At 43.5% G+C, this 20,707-nt stretch overlaps 1 protein-coding gene across 4 annotated transcripts in view; it reads right to left on the bottom strand.

The window, feature by feature from the left end:
- Positions 1–20,707, bottom strand: part of galnt14 (UDP-N-acetyl-alpha-D-galactosamine:polypeptide N-acetylgalactosaminyltransferase 14 (GalNAc-T14)) — a 137,107-nt gene that overhangs the window by 88,789 nt on the left and 27,611 nt on the right. For all 4 annotated transcript variants that reach the window (XM_027284511.1, XM_027284510.1, XM_027284512.1 and 1 more), the window contains one exon: positions 17,783–17,952. In XM_027284511.1, the coding sequence (XP_027140312.1) occupies positions 17,783–17,928 (146 nt within the window). In that variant the 5' untranslated portion in view covers positions 17,929–17,952. The remainder of the gene's footprint in view (positions 1–17,782; positions 17,953–20,707) is intronic.

Below are 20,707 nucleotides of genomic sequence, written 5' to 3'. Positions count from 1 at the left end.
TGTGCAGTATATATTGTAGGATGATTCGAGTCTTCAGTTGAGAAGACCCAGTTTTTGTGGCTGTTTTGAAGTGAAGAAGGGTGATAGAAGTGGAGGGCAGCGTGATGCCAGACAGCGTGAGGTGAGGCAGCACGACGCTCTCTGCTCCGGTGCCGACTGCCAGAGGAGTCGACTAAACCACTTCCGAACCACGCGGTGGTACGACCTCCTCTACGGATTGACTCTTCGGCAGACAGCGCTGTCAGCAGCCCGGCGGGAGAGACGCTCCATGGTGTGCTGTGATTTAATAACTGAACTCTGAGCAGGACACACACTTTTACTTTGTCAGACTGTGTGGAAGTCAAATCACAGACGATGAAGAAAGGCACTGAACGTGAATTAAAAAATTCATGGTGGTCAAAACTAGTAAAAGGCTACAGATGCAATAAGACAAACTAATATATGAATAATATATGTCCTACTCTGTCTGTCCTCGTCCTCCTCTCCTCTATCACACCCTCTTTATTACAGTAGTGGACTTGATTAAAGGGAATTAGCGATCTGCAGCCCTCAGCTAGCAGAGGTTGAAGCCTCTGTCCCTGCAGGGCAGATCGATGCTCAGTTAGCTACTGTCAGGCCTGTTAACTGCACACACACACACACACACACACACACACACACACACACACACACACACACACCGGCACGCTGTCCTGTAGTGTAAGAGAGCAAAGGCCACGAGCAGCGATCAAGTGTCACATTAAGAAAAAATATGTTCACTATAATTGATGAATTATGAGGTCAAGGAAGGAAATGAAGGTGTTCATCTTGTGATCCTTCAGTGCAGGGAAAGGTCATGAGCAGTATTCATTGTGCTATTATTATTATTATTATTATTATTATTAGACACGATGTGTGCTCCTGGAAGCTCACAGGACTTGAAGCCAGTGTGTTTACTGTAACATACAACCAATCAGCGCATCACAACAACAGTGCTGGTCAGATTTTACAGTGTCCTCGCAATTCTAATTACAGCAGAGAGTCATGAATAATTTGACAGAGATAAATGAACATTTCAAATGCAGCAGTGAGCACCTGCTGGATCCTGAGCGCGGCTGTCAGTCAGTGTCCGGCGTGGAGCTGCAGTCAGTCTACGGCTGTCTGGACCCGCCGGGCTGACGGCTATTTAAAGATGCATCATGCTTTCTGCTCTGCGTGTGTGTGTGTCGGCTCTATATCGAGGTAGTGACGATACGTCTTGGTGGTAAGACGAGAAGCTGTTTTCTCTGCCAGCAGAACGTGACCCAGTCTGTGTCTCCACTTAACCACATGGCCTCTCTTTCTCTCTCCTCTGGCCTGATGTCATGGACGTGCTTCACAGCTCTCTTCATCTCTTAACTAACTCCACTGTAATTAGCAGCAGGTGTATTTATCTATTGTCATTATTCTAGTTGTTTAAATATTTTTTTAGAGATGTAAATATCATCAGTCACACAGAAATCATGCTGTGCATCACATCCACCTACTTCATTTACATAAAGCAAGCTGCTACATTAATCATTCAGTATTATTGTCTCACTGTCTACGAATGTTACAGTGTCACATACAGTACATATTGATTTATATTAATATAGCTGTTTGTTTTCTTTATCTGTGCATGTACTGAGCGGCAACCTGACGATGATGTTGATGTACAGGTCTGAAAAGAAGACACGCCTGACTAAAATATGATCAAATATACTAATATACTAATAATAGGATGTCCAAACAAAGCGGTGATCTCTGTGTGTGCCCAAAACTGCAGTTCCTCTTGTCGTCCACTTGAGGCTGGCTCCAGAAGTGAGTCAGTCTCCATAAGTCCCCATGTTCAAAACTTCACAGCAGAAATAAACATGTTTACAGCCTGGTACAAAAAACAGTTTTGGTGATTGTGATGTCGTTAGAGTTGAAAGCTTTCGTCTCCTACAGGGGGAAGAAGCCAAAGCAGAGAGCCTGAAGTGATATTTCAGACTGTAAACATCTTTTTTATACCTGTGCGGTACCTTTATTATGAGAAATGGTTGTGCGGGGCGTAGCGTTCCATCAAGGTTTGTCTTGTCTGAAATTACAAATATGTAAAGATAATTTTTCTTTACTCACTCACATCACACGTCACGGATAAACACTTCAAAATATCAAAATGAGACCAAACTGTATCTGCGTAAGCTGCTGACACACCTGATGAGCGATGATTGTAGATACTGTAGATCTGATCTGATCGGGTGTTTGTTCCATGTTTGTCTTAGAAAACGCAGAAATTTAATCTCACAGACATGAACAAGATTAAATGTTAATGCTGGAGCACCGAAGGAAAAACATAAGAAGAATAAAAATAGAATCCTAAATCCTAACATGTCTTCGGTGTTAATAAATCTTTCATTTTATGTTGACAGCACATGACGTCTGCTTCATGTGTTACTGCAGCTATGAAGGATTTTTGCTCTTTGAATCTCTAGTAGAGTCTGAAATCCGTGACACCAAATGACATATAAACTTGTAATGACCACCAGAAGGATGATTTTTTTTTCCAGGCTACAGCTTTAGAATAAATCCCGCCTGACATTTTCGCAGCAGCGGCAGCATGGGTGGAGCTGAGGAGAGGCGCCGGACGCTGGTGTTATCTCTCCTCCACCCCTATTCTCCTCTCTCCTGTCCCTCGCTCTATTAACCCGAGCTATTTGCATGGACTGTTCCATTAGACGGCTGGACAGCAGAGCAGATGAGACCAGAGAGAGAGAGAGAGAGAGAGGAGAAGACGACAGACAGGAGCAGAGCGCCTCGTAGGATAATGATACAACAGCCCGAGTTCCTGACAGAACAATTTCCTGTCTCTCTTTGTCTTTTTTTCTCCTCTCTCTCTCTCTCTCTCTCTCTCTCTCTCACACACACACACACACACACACACACACACACACACACACACCGTTGTCTGATGAGGCTGTCATGTCGGGAGATCGCCTGATCCATCTCTCTTTCTCTGTCTCTCTCTCTGTCTCTCCTCCCTCCATTAAACTTTTATTACTCCGTCTCTCTCTTTCTGTCTCTCCCAGGCGCTCACTTCCCTTTCAGTCCAATTCAGAAAATTACAATCCATGAATTTATAGAAGAATGTAATGTGGAAGGAATGATATTATCACCTCCGGTTAGTGATCCTGGCTGAATGGCTTTCATTTTTTTCTTCTTTTAATCCCTCTGAATGATGAACATCGATCACACGCATCCTCAGAAATGAAGAGCTGAACCGGTGTCCAGTCTGCATGCTGATCAGTGATGATAATGTGTTTATCTATAATCTGACTACATCATGTTAGTTTAAAGAGGTTTGAAATCTCTGGACGACGTGCATATTCATTACCAACCATTCAGAAACAAACTGTTTATATTTATTTCAGTGCTTGTACTGTTGTAAAATATTATTTTTGCAGCTACAAAACCCAGATTTTGCCACAGAAAGCACCAAAGTTAAATCAAATGGACATTAATCTGGTCTAATTAAATCTAATCTAAACTGCCTCCTTTAATCCAGACGGACTGCAGTAATCACCATATCGAACTAAATGGGATTAAATGATGCTGCAGCTCTGTGCAGATGAGATTAGTATTACATGAAACATTTATGAGAAATATAAATATCATTCACGTATTACTTTGACATTTTTATAAATTCCTGAGTGTTGAGCGTGCTTTTAATTTGAAATTTAGATCAGTTGATTCAAAAAACTGAATACAAAAATGCACTAACTGCAGAAAAAAAACAAGACTTCTTATTTTCATAAATTATTTGATCGATGTTGAATTTTCATTTTTCACTTTCTTCAGTTTCTGGATGGGACATAAACAATCACCACACAGCAGCCGGTAAACAGGCTTTCAGCAGGCGAGCATGGAAACGACATGACAGAGTAACAGTCACAATCCACAGTCACTGTTGTCATCATTGCCTTCATTTCTTTGAGAATGCACCTGTTACACTCTGTCTTGATTCACTGCTGTACCTGATGCCTGAAGTGTCTCTTTAAACAACGAGTGTCCCAAACATCAAGGTCATTTTATTGGCTGAAGTACCGCACAATGATTGGTCCACTCCGTGGTTAAACCCTGCATGATTACCTCAGAGGTTCTGAATGGATCCAATTGGAGCCTGACAGCCATGTGCCAGAGACATTATGAGCCAGTTCCCCTCGACGCCTGCCAAGCTGCCCTGACCTGCAGGCCTCTGATTGAAAATGAACAGCGTCTGAGTGGGTGCCACTTGTCGTCTGAAAGCTCCTCAGGGATGATTAGAGTAACAGCTCAGGCCTCAAATTTCAGCCTGTGCTCCACTTGGCCCGATTCAAACCAGGCCGATAAAAAACAATATTTTGCACACAGTGATCAGTATGGGTCACTTTGGACCCAAATGAGTTCAAACTCCAATGCTAACAAATGTCTCGTTGTGTTACAGATAACAACAGAAAAACATTCAGGTAACAGATTAAGACCTCAGTTGTTATCCAAAGATGATCACAACAAGTCTCCCACTTTATACTTTTATATTTATCATTTAAGATGATCAGTTTAGGAGTTATGCTTCTGGATCTCCAGTATTTGGAAGTAGCTCACATACGAGGTGTGAAAGTAAGTATGAGATGTAACTTCTTTAACTGGTTAAAACATTGATTAGACTCCCAGAACAGACTGCTGTGCTTCTGTCTTCTTATATAACAAAAGGTCTGGACATTAATCTGTCTTCAGGCACCAAAGCTGCTGAAATCCTGATGCTAACTGGCTATTAAAGGTATTTTAATGTTCTGTATATTCATGGCAGACAGATCTATATGTGGCTCCTATTTGACCCCTGTGCTCCTCTTTTAGTTGCTTATAATGCTGCTGTGGGCGATGAATCTTCCCCTGCTGGCTCTACTGGCTAAACACCTTAACTTTACAAAAGCAACAAAACAACTGGCATCCTTTTTTTTTTTTTCCACATCCTCGTGTGGGTGTTAACTAATGTTTGACAAAGTCTTCATGCCCGAGCGAGCCACTTAAAAGCCAGTCAGCTAAATGTAGTGTAATGTGAGGCGATGTTTCACTTGGCTAGAACATCTATATATTTCAGCACGCTCGATTTAAGCTGATGAACGGTCCACATCCGACGTCAGCTGATGATCCATCTGTATTCTGTGTATTTCTCAGCTGTCATTATTGATCACTTCAAACAAGGAAAACACTCCCGGTCCATCTCTGCATTTTCTCCTCCGGTGTGTGTGTGTGTGTGTGTGTGTGTGTGTGTGTGTTTATTCAAGCACTCAAATGTGTGTATTTGTTTGTGCCTGTTTTCATGTACTTGATTAATGCCTGTGCATGTTACATGTTTAGCACCAAAAGCATGAAAAATACATTTTGGGCCACTGTATGGAACATGGGAATTTAATGTGTTATTTAATGGTGATCTTCCTTAGGGCACCAAGAAGGTGTGTGTGTGTGTGTGTGTGCGTTAAGCAGGATCTATGTGAGCTGGTTCAGCCCGCTGTCTGTGCACTTCATCATGCTGAGCTGGAACATATTGCAGTTGTTCGACTAAAGCCGGAAGGAGGAAACAAGTTCAGGCTTAAATTCCCTGATCGTTACAGAGCAGCCGACTGAAACGGCCGAGCTGAGCGGCGTGAGGAGAACACACCGTTGATGTGTGTCTGTTCATGTGAACAAGCGGGCTAATATGTACACTGTGGTCATGTGTGGCTGTTTGTCCGTGTGCATTATTAATCAGTCACAGGGGGAGATCAATCAGACACTCGGCTCACTGACCTTCGAGAGGACAACCTGACTGAGGCGACAGTTTACAGTTGAGGTTTGGATCCAAAGATTACTGGTCTGAACCCGGAGACTGGTGGAAAATACAGACTATGATCACCTTTATGATGAACTGTGTAAACGCTGCACTACAGAAGGTGATTTGATGAAAATATGCCTGAAAACAAATGCAGGGAATGTGCAATGTGTCTGTACGGTCACTTCTTTTCATGCAGCAGGAGATGAAACTAAATGTAGAAACAATGAAATGAACACTCACTTTTTCACCTTGTTATCTTGCTTTCGTGGCCAAGAAGCATCTACCGAGTCGGAGAAGTTATTTCTGCGAGCCGCTGGCTCCCAAAATAAGTGAAATACATTTTTTTGGAACGTGACTCACGGTTGGAGAACTTCTACAGCCTGAATCTGCATGAAACTCTGCTGGTTGAGTCATCGCTCCTTAAGATTAACTACTGCTTTAAAAATGTATGCTTCTTTGATAAAATGTTGAAGGTGTATATAAATACATGTACAGGGAGAAGTTAACTACAACACCCAAGGTGCATTTTGGCAGTATCATCCAATCATCAGCATTCAGCAGAAGGGATGGGCACTGTGTTAGTAAACCACTTGCTGTATTACTTGGGCAACATGTGTTTGGACTTGTGTTTTACAACTGAAATTAGATGTAAGAGTCTCTGATACAAGTACCAGAGAACCTGGTTCTGGAACCAGAGACTCATCCTACGTTGCAGCTCTATATTCTTAACCGATCCCCACGAACAGATCATTAAACACGTAATAATTTGATCTATTAATGCACAGATGTTGCCATCATATGGCTCTGGTCTGGCTCTCACTGACAGCTGTTTCCTTTGTTTCACCATCTGATAATAATAAAGATCCAGACCCAGTTAAGCTTTTTGGGTTTAGTTCCTGTGAGTGAAGTGTGCGATGTCGACTTCATCTCCGTGCCCTCTAACACTCCGGTTCTGTAAGTTTGTTGTTCCGTCTGCTCTGTCACCTGTGTTTATTCTGTCTGCTGTACTTCCTCGCTCGCTTGTTAATTATTCATCTGATCTCATTAATCAATTCATTTCATTAATCTACTTATTCAGTCTTTCATTCATTAATTTAATTATCTAGGTGATTTTGTTTTTTTTTTAAGTTTTTATGCATTTCCTCTGTTTTTATTAGTGAAGGCTGCATGTTGCTTTAGAACAGCAGCTCCAAACTGCAAAAAAAAACTCCTCAACCTGAGTGTGTGTGTGTGTGTGTGTGTGTGTGTGTGTGTGTGTGTGTGTGTGTGTGTAGGTTGTGTGGTGTAGCACGTGTAGCTGGGTGTTTACTGCAGTGTTTTACTTGTAATTATCAACACCTCAGCAGGGGAGACCAGGTGCTGTTGTGTGCGATTACGTGCAAGGTTTGGTTTGTGTGTGTGTGTGTGTGTGTGTGTGTGTGTGTGTGTGTGTGTGTGTGTGTGTGTGTGTGTGTGTGTGCGCGCATGTGTATTAAGAGGATTTGGAGGGCTTCAGCATGAACTTACATCCAGCTGTTCGCAGGATCATCAGCAGTAACCCAGCACTGCAGAAAGTGTCTGTACCAACTCCACAGACTTCAGAAACAAACTGAGACAACACATGAAGTAATTAGAGTAATTATGCTGGTAATAATAATGATAATACTGTAATATAGAAGGTTTTAACGTAACAATATAACATTGCTATATTGCTCATCACAGCAGCCTAGTGGACCAGCAAACGGCCACAGAACAGACAGAATGACTTCATCCTTTCACTGCTGACCACTTGAAGTAATTAAATAGGAAAAACAGGAAAACAAAGAAAAGTTTCGATGTTTGGTGTCTGCTGAATAACAACCATCAATGTGGCAGCAATATACCAAATATCAGAAGCTGGGGCACATTTATCACGTTGTGTTGTTTCCTCAACGACAAAACAACAGAACCAGAAGCAGACTGCACGTAGTCATCCCATGATAGCACTTCATAACTTCCAAACACAAGCACCAAACACGCTCTGAGCTGTCACAATGAATGCACTTTAAATGTTCCGACACCTCATTGCAGCTGTGGACAAAAGCTTCTGTTAAAGATGCAGCTGATGCAGCGTCAGGACATTATTAAGCTGATCAGGTATTTTATTTTGGCAGTGTCATTATCAGCTATGTTCATTCAGCACCTTCACTCCTCTGAGCTGAGTTTAACAGATTCAGTATTAGGAAAGAAAAAGTCGGATCAATGAATCCCTGAAATTAATGTAGTAACATAAATTAAACAAAATAAAATGATCCGACTCATAAATAAATGAAATATTGCATCTCATGCTTCACTATTACAGTAAACATAAACTCATTCACAGTCACGTCTTCACACCTGAGATGACTTTCTCACTTCTGTCTCACAGATCACAGATTACTTCATTTGTAAACAAACATTCATGGAAAAAATATCATGAAAACTGGATTTGTTATATTGACTAACACACACACACACACACACACACACACACACACACCTGCAGGGATCAGGCAGTATTGACTGTTCACTGGCTGCAGCTCAATTTAAATATGGCCTGAAGCAAAGAAGGACGGAGGAAAAGAAGGACGGAGACACAGAAAGGAGGAAGGAAAGAGGAGAGATGGTAAAGACTGACGAGGATCAACACACACACACACACACACACACACACACACACACACACACACACACACACACCACACACACACAGCGCAGAGGCAGACAAGAAGAAATGGATGTCGGAGTGATCTTTCTTGTGAGCAGCGGCGGTGACAGGATGGTTGACAGGCACTTACACCAGCCAATCAATGAAGACGGATCGATGTGTGACTGGGCCAATCGATGGCTGCCACAACCTCTGTGACACACACACACTCATGTACATCCACCTGAAGCCATGTCGAGGTAGACGGTACATAAATTTCATTAAGGTGTGAAATGAGTGCAGACTGATAATAACTTTCATATTTCACAGCATGTAACTGGATTCATTTATTTCTAATATTGATATGTTTGCTGCACGGAGGCCATGTTGGACAATCATAAACACAAATCATTTGATTCGTTTTTATTTAGCAGTATACTTTCTGTGCGTTGCTTGTTAGGTCATGCTCTTCTCTGACAGGAGCCAATGATGCACGAGATGCAGCAGACAGGTGGGGTACAGTACTAGTTACCATAGAGGAGCCTGATCAGGGAGGTTTGTGGGTTTCTTCAGGGTGTGAACAGTATTAGTAGTATCATGAACTTTTTAATTTAAGCCAGGCTAAAGTTATGACTGTGCTCCTTTAGAGTGAGTGGGCGTGCAGACAGAGTGCCCCTCCTGTCTCAAACTGTAATAATTTCATCTTACTGGTTTATGTTACGTTAAACCACATCATCTCTCATCTCCTCCGTCCTCGCCTCCACCCACGTCCTCCCTGCAGGCCCATCAGGTATTTCTGAAGAACTCTCCAGACCTACCATTCTCCACCTGTCCACCAGATGCCCTCGGACTTTGCCACCAATCCTGCATCCACCTGCTCACCTGTTCACACTCCCCGATCACCCCCCCCTGCTGGCACACCTGCCTCTCATTTGCTCACCGGCCAGTTTGCCAGTTAATCATGCTTGTGTTCCAGCCACCTGTACCTGCTCTGCCTGGTTTGTGCCACCTGTGTTTTCACCTGCCTGCCCCTCTGGATTTATTTACTTTTTTGGACTGCCTTCTGATAGGCATCTTACCCTGAAAATACACAGCATGCGGAACGGCTGCGTACTCCGCCGTCCGCCAACTCACACATAATCCGTTTGTGATGCGCTCAGGTGCGAGAACGCACGAGATCTTGCGAATTCACGCATAATCACGCGATATTGCCGGCTGTAGTCTCTTTGACTCCTGCAATGACATCCCACGCCGCATCTTTTTTCTGGCGTCCTTATAAAAAGGATGTGAGGTGTCATAAATGATTACGCCTGAAAACCCCTCACCTGTTGACTTCAGGTCGCCCCCGCCCATTATGACGTGTTCTTGTAATGAAACTCGATCCGCGGTGAACGTGGAGTATTTTATTTTAAAAAATAAACCAGAGTTTTATTTTGTATTTTGTAGCTGATTTCCTTCCCTGCACGGTCTGCTCTGTGCCGAATTTATGCGCCGTGCTCCGGCGTCCGTGAAAAATAGAAGCTCTGCGTATGTGTTGCGGAGGGCTGCCGGACGCCGCAGTCGTTCCGGAGCCGTGACGCAGCGGGGACGAAGACTGTGTGAGCTGACACGTTGACTAACATTGAAACATATCGACTCCGTCGCTGTGGCGGAGCCGTTCCGCATGCAGTGTATTTTAGCCTTCATCCTTCCTCCTGTGTTGTCTCCTTCTGCTGACTGCAATGAAACAGATGGGCCCAATGGGCCCAGCAGTGCGAAACACAACACCAGTAACTGTGTCCAATGTTTCAGGTTGGACTGTTTCTTTAAGTTTCACTATCCATGCTTGAAATATACAAGAGCCGTCTTTAATCTGCCTCTGCCGCTTCTTCTACATCTCGCCTCGGCGACAGAAGTGGATTTAAGAGGTGAAATCAATGAGACATCAGAGGCTGACTCTGATCCAGCGTCTCAGTCTTTTTTCAAGGACCCAGCTCTGCCTCATGTTTCAAACGCTCTGTGTGTTTTCTCACAATGTAATTCCCTCTAATTCTCTGCACTCATTAACAAAGCACATTATACGAGAGAGAAAAGTGGGAACTTGGAGGAAGCCGCTGCAGAAAAGATGAAAAAAAAAAAAGAGGACACTGAGGCGAAACGAGAGCCAAACAAATCTAATCAGGTATCGGAGCAGATACAGTTGTAACGCCGTCTGCTCGGTGATTGTTTCGACATGCAGTCGTCTCAGAGACAGAGCAGGGCGGTTAGCTGAGGCACTAGCTACGGTAAAGCCGCTTAGCGTCACTGTCACTGTGCGCCCTTGTAGAGCACCGGGGTTCTTCACAGCTCAGGTTCCACATCAGCAGATTACCCACAATACACCAAGGGGATTTCCTCGCCTCACAGAGAGCTCTCTGCTGTTCGTTACATTCAGTGTAAACAGGAAACGTGACAAGAGTCATCGTGTGTTCTCTCAGAGAGATTCTTCTTGGACGCCAACATGGAAGATCCAAACACTGCAGTTCCTTGAATGGCCAGTAGAGGCTGGCTCCAAAACAAGTCAGGGGTTACACCCTCAGACTCATTGGTATCCTGTTTTTAATTTTATCTAATGCTGTTTCTCTAAAGTCAACCATATCAAACAAAGTCCTGGTTGCCTAAGTTGTTTTCTATCAGACAGACAAACAGTTGTCAATGAGCACACCATCAGACTATTTAAATCAGCGAAAAGTATCTGAGATGTGGGTGGATATTCAGAGGTCTGGAGCCAGACTGGTTGAAACAACCTCGCCATCTGAGCAGACTTTCCCTTTTATAACCAGAGTTAGCCTCAATAATCTAAACGTCTAGACATATATATATTGACTTGCAAATCACAGAATCCGTGTTTACTTGGAGGAAGTGAATAAAGTAATGCAGTGAATTAAGTTTTTAGTTGTGCTGCCATAGGACTTTATCATTTATTGTAATTGTACAATATGTTTGTGTTGATTTGTTCTGTACACGTGACATCCATTGCACGTCTGTCCGTCCTGGGAGAGGGATCCCTCCTCTGTGGCTCTTCCTGAGGTTTCTTCCACCTTTTTTCCCTGTTAAAGGTTTTTTTGTGGGCAAGTTTTTCCTCACTCGAACCTAAAGAGGGTCTAAGGACAGAGGGGGTCACTCCATGTACAGACTGTAAAGCCCTCCTGATTTATGTTTCCTCCATCTGCTTTTGATACCAGACTGTGATCGTTCATCACCGGAGCAGTCGAATAAACGAGCTTGACGAGGGAAACTAAAAATTGCTCAGTGTCAGAGTTCAGTGGATTTTTCCTCTTTGTGTTTTTCGTGGCCTGTGATCTGAGAGGGATGAGGAGCGTCGGCGTGGGAGGCACCACAGCTAATACAGTGATTAATGTTTAACATGTTGTGATTCATGGAAACATGACTAAGAGGTTGACTGAGTGTGAAAGACGCTGACGCCAGTGTACACACACACACACACACACAGATTCACACTCTGACACAAACACACTAAGAGATGGACGGGGGTTATTCAATGATGGAATGATCTAGTTAGTGTTCAAGGATCACTGGCTCACAATGCGGTGAAATAATAACCAACCAGTAAACGTTGATTTTTTTTTCCACAGGCCTGTCTTTGGTTGCCGATGGATACGCGGATTGTGCCTCCATTTTAGAGCAGTGACAACAAAAAAACAGTGGAGCGTTATCACGTCTCCCGCCGTGGCAAAACAAGGAAAATCACAAATGCTCGCAGGGTGGTGTGCTGCTCAGCTGTGCTTCAGAGGAGAACTGATCATTTGACACTTTCAACGCTTCAGTGTGGTGACAAGTGGACGCTTCGATTGTTTTAGTTAGAATATAGCAGGAGTTATTATGCGTGTTATTTTAAGACATGATTTATTGTCTTTTATTCAAATATATCACACATATGGTTGATTTAAACGGTCCCAAATGACACTGTGCCAATAGTGTTGCTTTTGTTTACACAGGTTTTCAGATGTCAAAACTAACGTGAATGTTGGGAAGCTTGGTGCAACATAAACTTTCCAAAAGTATAAAAATAAAGTGAGAAATTCTGCTCCGATCAACCTGCAGAACCGTAGTGTTTCCACCGTAATGTGACCACACACAGGATGAATCTGAACCTCAACACATTTCATCATGTTTGATGGTTCAAATTTCTGGATAAATGAACTTTCATGTCATAAAGTAATGTTTTTTTTTTTTTTTTTAGATTATTATTTTTGGGCCTTTTATGCCTTTATTGATAGGACAGCTGAAGATAGACAGGAAGCAGAGAGAGGGGGAGTGACACGCAGTAAATGGCCGTCCAATGCGGGATTCGAACCTGCCAGCTGCAGTGAGGACTAAAGCCTCCACACACGGGGCGGCCGCCTAACCCACTACGCTAACGACCGCCCCATAAAGTAATGTTTCACTGTTGTTTCTCTTTACTTAGTTGAATGGTTAATTTGAAGCATCCAAAACATGAAACATATTTTTCTTTATTTACATTTTGGATTACTTCATAATTCCACATGTGTTATTTCAGTTTTTGAAATCTTTGAATGAGAAGATGTGTCCAAACTTTTGACAGTAGGATGCAGCTGCAAACTACGAGCTCAGCAATAAACACAGAGCAGAGTTATTACCTTTCTGACAGTGTCAACAGAAACGAGCTTCATGACACAGGTGCTGTATTGGATCATCGCAGATTGTGCTGAGTGTGTACTCTGACTTTAAAAACACTCGGAGATAAAAGACTCCAAGGTATTCTTCTAAAAGTTTTCTTATAATTTATCTCACATCGTACAACACATCTCCTCTCTGTTTCCCTTTGTCTTGCATTACAACTGTTTTCCTGAGCAGTCCTTGTTGCCATATCAACGCGCTGTGTAGAAGTGTAAGACACGTTTCCTCTCCGTACTGTATCAGCTCATTGTCTTCGGTCTTGGATCTAATCCCTGCGGTGGAGCGGCTGTTGGGCTTATAGCCTGTCTGTCTGTCGGAGAGCAGACGGAGGGAGGTTCCCCTGTTCACCGAGATAATAGCAGAGCACTGGAGTGGAGTGCTTTATACACACACACACACACACACACACACAAACACACACACACAGCCTCTCAAGCTCTGCATGTGGCAATTATCTCTCCTCTCAGCAGCTTGTGGCATCTCCCCCATCGCCTCTTCTCCCCCACCTCTCCTTGTCTCCTCTCCCTAATCTCCTCTTGACTTTTCCTCCTCTTCTCTCCTCATACATCCACCTTCTCTCCCCTATCTCCCCATCTCTACCTAAGCACTCTTCTCTCGTCTCGTTCCTCACCTCTTCCTTCAAACTTCAGATAGTGACAGAGCGCTCCTCCCATACACAATAACAACCCGAACACTCTGCCTCGCCTTCCCACAGGAAAAAGGAAACACTGCTTTAAAAGCAAAAGCTCTCCACACCTCTCTGGTTCACCTTCCCACCTAGAAACACCAGTTTTTTTTAAATCAGTGCCTGAGTGAACAGACTTTGAAGATAAAACTCATGCACTACAGGCTTCTACAGGGACTGTCTTGGTCCCTAATATCAACTATCAAGCAGAACTAATGTAACATGTCACTCATATTTAGAGACTTTATGTTCTGACAGAGAAGTTGGGGTAGTAGTAGTTCTCAGTTGGGCTGCAACGAATGATGATTTTTTAAAAGTTGTGAAGGAAGAAAGCAGGAATGACACTCGCTTTACATTCGTCCCTGTGGAAGCCGTTTAGTGCATGCAGGAATAAGCATCTTGGTATTTTTTCTTTTTCTTCCAGCCTGCAGGCTATAAGGAGAGCAGCCATGCGTCCACAGGTCAGACGCTGCTTCTCTAATCTTTAGGTTATCGCTGTCCCGCTGGGAAAATAACTGACCTGCAGCCTCTTCTCTCAACCCGCTGTGCCTACTCGACTGGAGCCTGCTTTTACAGCGGTAATCTACCAGGTCGCCTCGTATCTGTGTCTCTTTATATTTTAGTTTTTAAGGCTCATTGCTGAGTTGGTGCTGAGGCACTACATTACCCAGAGATCACCTGTCACTCAAAAAGTAAAGACACTTGATAATAATGGGGTAAGAAACAGTAATGACTTCACAGTCTGTTATTATCCATCGGGTAAATCTGAATAATGATAATCTCAGTAATAACTACCTTGTTATTATCTGTTATTTTCCAGCATAAATATGCAGGTGCAGCATGCTACGTGAAATAATATATACGGTTTCTATGAATACTAAATCAGTTGGGCAGGTGGTGAAAAAATGACAAATCCTCTTCAGAGAAATAAGCGAAACAACTGGAGATGTTGTGGAGCGGATAGCAGGCGGCATCCTCACTGTCACTCCATCAACGTCTCCATTGACCGCGGCCCAAAGACACTGAAAAACAACAGCGGCTCAAAATTCAACTCACGTTCCATAGAAATGCAGCCTGCTTCAAAACGATGGACGCAACATAAACAGTGTGACTTTGAAAAATGCTGCTCGGCTTCCTCTGCACTGCTGTGAACAATATTAGATTTGGGACTCGTTCGGTTCGGTGATAGGACCCTAAAATAACATCATGGTATTCCAGCGTAATTCTGTTAACAACATTTGTTGCATTTTACTCTTACCTGTCACATTTCACTGTGGTTTGTTGTACAATTGATGTTTTGCAACTAACCACTTCCACACAACTGAAGTCACTGAAGTCACTCAATTCCTCCAACATGAAGCCAGTAGCAACGTCATCTCTGTCACTTTGATCATGCCTGTTTTATTCCTGCGTGCTTTGTGCACCTTGTTCTTTGGGGGTTTTGCTCAGGACAGATGCATCTTAATCACAATAAACACAGAAATATTTACCACAGGAGGCTTACACTCTGGATGCTAAATCACAAAAATGTATTATGTGTTTTGTTTGGCAGATGATTTCAAAGCTGCTTTTTTATTAACATAATATCAATATTTCACTTTCTCACACCGGTAAACTGTGACACCTGTACTGGAACATCCTCAGTGGGACGTATCAAAATAATGGGAGGTCAGTGGAAAACTTAGCCGGGAGTCTGGCTGCAGTCAGCATGCTACATCATTTTCAAGTGCTCCATTTCCATGTCTTATCAAATCTCCTCCAGCCAGGCGTTTAATATTTTACTTTTCTTCACTTTTTGTGCTCTCTCTGGAAATTACTGTCACTCACACCACCTTGAATTTTCCACTTAATGTCCCCGTTTGGAAACGGAGCCAAATTGTGGGAAGCCTGTCAGCGAGTGTGCAGCGGAAGAGAAGGAGTTTCTAAGAATACAAAACCTCGGTGGCTTCACTTCACTGCAGCAGAGTATGGGGTGCTATCACTTTTCCTGCCAAGCGCCTGAGATCTACAGCTACACAGTAACTGAGTTAACAGATAATCACATAACAGTAAACCCCCCTCGTCCACACACACACATGCACACACACCCTTCATTGCTGTCCTATAAGAGATAAATGAGCACTATCAGCCCCCTACCTCCCTGCTAACAGATTAATGTGTAAGCGTATCCCTGGTTCCCGCCTCCTACACACACACTTCTCACTTTCTCTGTCAAACACACACACACAGAGACACACACAAGTGTTCACACACTTCCTGGCCGCCTTATGTCAGCTCCACAGCAGATGATGCAGCCGATCGACACGACAGGGTCACACACAGCGTAGATGTGCGCACACGTAGAAACGCTCAAACATACACACTTGTGCGTGCCCGCAGTTTGCCACACACAGTGTGTTAGAAGCAGCAGACGAAGCTATGATTGAGTCAGACATCATACATCACATCATCTGCGGGATACAACTTCAAAACGTTGCACGCACGCACACACACAGTGATGTACGTGCCAGTTATTCTGACAGATTCTGACTTCCTGCATGAGTCGTGGAGCCGTAACCCCGCTGAGCTCGCCTCCACCAGCTGCAGCAGCAGCAGCCGTCCAGGATTTGGTCCTGTTCAACGTAACAGCCAGAACAAACAGGAAACCAATCAACACCCACGTACAGCTTCCTATCAGGGCGCTGGGCCACCACCTGCTAACCTTTAATCACACAGAGAACGTCGGCTGAGAGTCACGACAGGAACACACGGATGTTCCAGCTGGATGTTTGGCGTGAGCTTCATTTAACATCCCTATGCTTTTGCTGCAGCATGAAATACATAAAACAAAAACCTCACAGGAGATGTAAAGACAGTGGACACACTGTTAGATTCATCCAGGACACACTGATGTAATTTCACAGCGACTCTAGTTTTTCATGTGTCATTTCACACCATATAATCTCCTTTTTACCTGTTCATCAAAAACACAGGAGAGAAAACTATTCAGATCAAATTTAGAAACTGGATTTTATTTTCCCGTACGTTTGTAAAAACACCTGAAACCTCTGAAATCATTCATCAGACCAGGACGGGAAATATTCTGATGTAATCCAGTGAAAAGCTGAAAATAACTAAAACATGTCAAACACAATAAATAAAATCACAGTATTAAAAAATGTAACCAAAGATTGCTGAGCAGAGGATAGGTGTGTGTGTGTGTGTGTGTGTGTGTGTGTGTGTGTGTGTGTCTGGACCTCTCCACACTCTTTCCACAAGTGCCTGGAAGTTTTTATCTCCTGAAATGTGTAAGAAGGCGACTGCTGTCAGAGTGGCAAGCTCCTTATCTTCCTGCCGAGCGTCTTTCCAACAGTCGAGGACGGCGCTCCGCTAAGAGGATTTCTATTTTGGTGTTTAATTTAATTTCTTAGCGGACAGACGGATTGTAATTTGGTGGTTTTCCTATGAAAACGTGTTGGGTTCCATAATCTAAATTTGTTTTAGTACAGATAGGGGATTAATTGCGAGCTCAGGGAGCTGCTGCTGCTGTGTTAGTGTGGCTGTGTGTGTGTGTGTGTGTGTGTGTGTGTGTGTGTGTGTGTGTGTGTGTGTGTGTATGTATACCTGTAATACTGAGAGCTGATCTGTAGTGTCACGTGTGTATTCTGATGTTGGTTCATGCCTGCAGGCTACTGGAGTTTGGGTTTGATAAGCTTTATTCCTATGCAGTGTGCTGTAGACAGATTCATACATCAGAGTGTGTGGAGTGTGTAGAGTGTGTGTACTGTGTAATAAACATTTTCCTCCAGAGGTCGGACTGAACACAATAGACTGCTGTGTTCCTCGGGTTGTACAGATGGTGTTTCCGCACATGATCTGACATCTTACACACTGACTCAAACTAGTAGTCAAACTGTGTAGAGGTCTACGTTGTGTGTGTGTGTGTGTGTGTGTGTGTGTGTACCTGTAGTGTCGTGTGTCTCTCAGGGCGCGGTTGCTGGGGATGCGTTCGCTCTCTCTCTGGTTGAAGGCGTACAGGGTGTACGGGTCGTCGCCGGGCTTCCAGCGCCGAGCGTTCAGGTAACCGCGCTCATCAAAGCCCTCCAACATGTCTTCCCACTCCGCATCAGAGATCTGTCAATCAATCAAGAGTCAGTCAATCAGGGCGATTCATTAAAGGTTTAGTCTGAAATGCCTGAAAATAAAGAAATAATACGTCCATTAACCATGGATCATTTCTTTAAATAAATCCATATACAGGCACCAGCACAGGGCACACATACATTCTTATCACACTTATCAATAAGTTACAATAATGTCAATCATTAATCAGTAACAAAAGCTCTGTACGAGCTCAGAGCGCTCTCAGAGCACAGAGCGTGTTTCTTGGTCTGAATGACATTTTCTCTGCATCAGTCATCAGACTGGATGACGACTGAATGTGAGATTTAGTCATAAATGTCACACACACTGTCTTGGATTGTAACCTGTGATTATCCAGCAAAGACGTGTTGAGAGCGTGTGTGTGTGTGTGTGTGTGTGGCTTCTTAAAAGCATCAGGAGAGCTTTTAGAGGTCATTTTCCTTAAAGAAGATGCAGAGCGGGTTTTAAACGTTCTGCTCGTTGGTATTTAAGAAGATGAATGTTGAACTTCTGTTTTTCATGCTCGCTGTGCGCTTCTTGTTTGGTGACTAAACGCTGCACTTTGTCTCTCCGGAGCTTTTGTCGTACCGTTCTGTGCCTTGCTGGGAGGCTCGACGTTGGTTTGTCCTTTACAGTCCCGGTTCCTGATTTCTCTGGTCATATAAATTAATGCAAATATAAAACTGCAGAAGGTTTTAATGCTTCAGGCCTATTTCTGAATCTTGAACAGCACCAGGAACTAAAAACTAATAAACAACTGAAAAAGAATCGAAATCAATGGGCTCCAATCCGGTGTTTTCAACACCGCTGGTGCGTTAAGCCATTTTTCAAAGCTTTGAGATCCCACCGGAGTTTGGTTCATTTGGCTCAGATCAAAGAAAAAATTATGCATGTCGCAGTTTTTTTGGTCCCCGCTTTCCGCTTCATCTTCATGTATCACGCTTAGAAAATCACTGCCTTGACACTTCCCACAATCAGCAGATGGATTCGGTAGTAGTTCCAATTTGGCACCAGCCTAAACAAACCGGACCAAACGGGCAAATACGCCAGAGAACTACATCGAACCGGGAAGATTTTAAACCCCAACTTCAAGTTTTAGATTCATATTTTCACCTTCGGGATGGCCTGTGCTTTCAGCTCATTTCTGTGATGTATGGAAATCACATGGAGAAGCTTAGAAAAGTTACAGAACGTAATCCATCTTACCTTGACTTATTGTCACTTATCACTTAGTGGTAATGAATGTGCATTCATTTTGACATCAGAGAATTAATGGCTTGCTGTTGAACTGCACTGCAGATAAGGTTTTTTTGCATTTTGTTGGAAAATCGACGGCAGAAGACAAATAATGAGCCGGGTGTCCTTGACCATATATAAATATATATATGAGAAGACTCTGCAAATGCAGTACTTTGACAAGAAATAAAGATAACTGAACGTACACAGTGATGAATATCTGAGTTGAGACTCGGCTGCAGGTTGATTTTCATGCTACAGTGAATAAATGGAAATCAATAAGACTGCCTGGAAGGTAGGAAATCAACTTCAAACTTACTGAATGCACAAATCACGTGAAATAATCAAATGCACTGACACCTGCTCATAATAACAGAATGGCGTTATATCAAACACGTCTGTGTGTTCGGCTTGTTCTTCCTTGTAATACTATTTGTGCCTTTAGAGGCAACGGTGAGTCACTGCAGCTTTCAGTCGGCCTTCAGTCCAACATGTGGATGAAGATGTAGACAACCGGGTGGAGCAGAGGGACGCAGCAGCCTGGGGGAGCTGTAGAGGAGAGACCTGGAGTTTCTTTAGAAATAACCACCCAGACTCTGGTTGGATTCAGCTCTGATCTGGAGGCGTTCACTGGCGGGAGGACAGCTCCGATTTTATTTTTTAAACCTCTGGGATTAAAAAGTGGATTTGTCTCACTCTCGCTTCTCAACCTGTCTGCAGCAGCAGTCTGCAGCCGCTGTGATACGACTTCACAGTAAGAGGAGATTGCTTGGAGAAAAGAAAAAATGATTCAAGCCATCGGTTGTTTTTTATTATAAACTAGATGAGCCCTGATCGATCCAAACTCTGCAGGAAACAAGTAGTTTGCTTGTTGTCTTGCAGACACACCTGACAGAGTACGAGTTCACACGTTTTACAAATCACCATCATGATGTTGTTTCAGCTTCATTTTGATCCTTTTGCTGCAGTCAATCACAGCCAAACCTGTTTGTTCTGCGCTCATAACATTAGTAACATTAGTACCAGAGTGCTGTTTTATTTCATATTTACATTCCCTGTAAAGACAGGCAGATAGGGAGGGACATGTTGAGGACACTGACTGGCGTTTACAGTAGTCAACAGAGAGAGTGTGCGTTACACCTCAACCACTAAGCCATGCAGGCAGCACTAAGGGCCCGTGTCAGCGTTTACCTGACCTGTTTGGCAGGGAGTACAGAAGCCTACTGAGGTAGTTCTCATGGTTTGGCTCCTGGCATCCCGGAGCTGAGTCAGTCTGATTGAGCGAACTGCAGTTAGCAGTTTGCGCCTTCATTCCTTGGAGGAGAGTGTAACATTATTCCCCGTTGGTCTCAGAGGCTGTGCTCTGACCCGGTGCGGCTGCTGAAAAGTACACGCCCCCAAAGTGCAGGTACCTGAAAAATGTTGTGATTGTTGGTCCAGATACTGAAGTATAGGTGACGTATGTGACTTCATGGGGACTTTAAGATCTTAAACAACAAGGAGAACATTA

The sequence above is a fragment of the Larimichthys crocea genome, chromosome XI (assembly GCF_000972845.2).
Source record: "Larimichthys crocea isolate SSNF chromosome XI, L_crocea_2.0, whole genome shotgun sequence".
NCBI lineage: Eukaryota > Metazoa > Chordata > Actinopteri > Sciaenidae > Larimichthys > Larimichthys crocea.
This window is presented reverse-complemented; position numbering and strand designations above follow the sequence as displayed.